Here is a 1552-nt window from a genome sequence, read left to right as displayed (position 1 = left end):
ATATGTTTATTTTGCTATCGTCGATCATGTGATGGCAAATATTAAACGTTTTTTAAAAGGTCGGTGAAATTCCTCACAGAATTATAATGCTAAGTTTTTAATATGTGCGTTGTCTAGAATTTAATTACGGTGTTCAATTTTTATACTCGAAATTAATTTCCGTTTGAGTGATTGTCATACTAATTAATACATTCCGTTTCTATTACATTGATCATTTGTTATGTACGTAGTAAGGTCCAAAAGTTTCCGGCCAGAACTATAAAATGAAGGATAAATCTCAAACAACGTTTATAATTTTTCAATATAGTCCCCTTTTATTTGAATACACTTTTCGCATCGCTTTACTAACATTTCAATTCCTTTAAAAAAATAGTCTGCAGTTTTATCTTCAAAATGTGCCAAAACCGCGGACTTCACCTCTTCATCCGTGTTAAACCTTTTTCCACGCAAGTCAGATTTCAGTTTTGAAAATAAATAATAATCGCTTGGGGCCAAGTCAGGGCTATATGGTGGATGGTCGAGCTCAGTGAACCCGCATTCTTTGATAGCAGTCTTGGAAACACCCGCTGTGTGGACCGGCGCATTGTCATGAAGCAGCAACACTCCTCGAGACAATTTTCCTCGACGCTTTTCTTTAATAGCATCTCGCAATTGATGTAGTAAGGAAGCGTAGTACTCGCCTGTTATAGTTGTGTTACGCTCTTTAAAATCCGCTAGTAATATTCCCTGGGAATCCCAAAATATTGTGGCCATGATCTTTTTTTGTGACTGAGACACCTTGGCTTTCTTGGGCCGTGGTGAGCTTGGACGACACCACTCCATCGATTCTCTTTTAGACAAAGGATCATAGTAAAGAACCATAGTTTCGTCTCCTGTTACAATTGAATCCAAAACTTCTTTTTGTCGGCCTTCACAAAGAGATAAAAATTGAGTACAGCACTTCACACGTTCTTGCTTCTGAATAGCAGAAAGAAGTTTTGGGACCCATCTTGCACTGACCTTATTCATGCCCAAATGCTCATGGAGGATTCTGAGCGCAGTTGTTTTCGAAAGACCCGTCATAGCTGCTAATTCTTTTGTCTTTAGCCGCCTGTCCTCCAGTACTTTCTCTTCGACAAACTGAATGTTTTCGTCCGTAATGGCCTCAGACGGACGTCCTGGGCGGGGTTCATCTTCAATTGATTGTCTTCCTAAACGAAATTGTTTCGCCCATTCTTTTACGGTGGAATATGAAGGAGAGGATTGTCCATATACAGCATCCAAACGTTGTTTGATTTCAGACGGCGTCCTCCCCTCTTTTGTCAAAAATTTGATCACGGCTCGATACTCAATCTTATCCATTTCGAATTTTTTGCTGACTTTCTGATTTCAAAGGGTTATAACTTTGACAATAAATGAAATAGAAGAATATTTTAAATTGTGGGTAGAACACAAAAGTGTAATTTTTCAATGTCAAGCTAGTTTAATATCATTGATGAATCCAAAGCGGGTAGGCCGGAAACTTTTAGACCTTACTACGTAGTTATTACGTCACTTTTGAGTTTGATATAAT

General features: G+C 38.3%; 1 protein-coding gene across 1 annotated transcript; it reads right to left on the bottom strand.

Annotated features, from left to right (window-relative positions):
- Positions 1-288: 288 nt before the first annotated feature.
- On the bottom strand, positions 289-1341 carry LOC124543855 (histone-lysine N-methyltransferase SETMAR-like). The gene has a single exon (XM_047122175.1). The coding sequence runs from the start codon at positions 1339-1341 to the stop codon at positions 289-291; it is 1053 nt and encodes a 350-aa protein (XP_046978131.1).
- Positions 1342-1552: the final 211 nt, after the last annotated feature.

This window comes from Vanessa cardui, chromosome 3 (assembly GCF_905220365.1).
Source record: "Vanessa cardui chromosome 3, ilVanCard2.1, whole genome shotgun sequence".
In the NCBI taxonomy this organism is placed as follows: Eukaryota; Metazoa; Arthropoda; class Insecta; order Lepidoptera; family Nymphalidae; genus Vanessa; species Vanessa cardui.
The sequence above is the reverse complement of the archived record's forward strand: the minus strand, read 5'-3'. Positions and strand labels throughout refer to the sequence as shown.

Bases quoted from the DNA above. Each gene is read 5' to 3' on its own strand.
- LOC124543855 (XM_047122175.1), bottom strand. From the start codon at position 1,341: ATGGATAAGATTGAGTATCGAGCCGTGATCAAATTTTTGACAAAAGAG.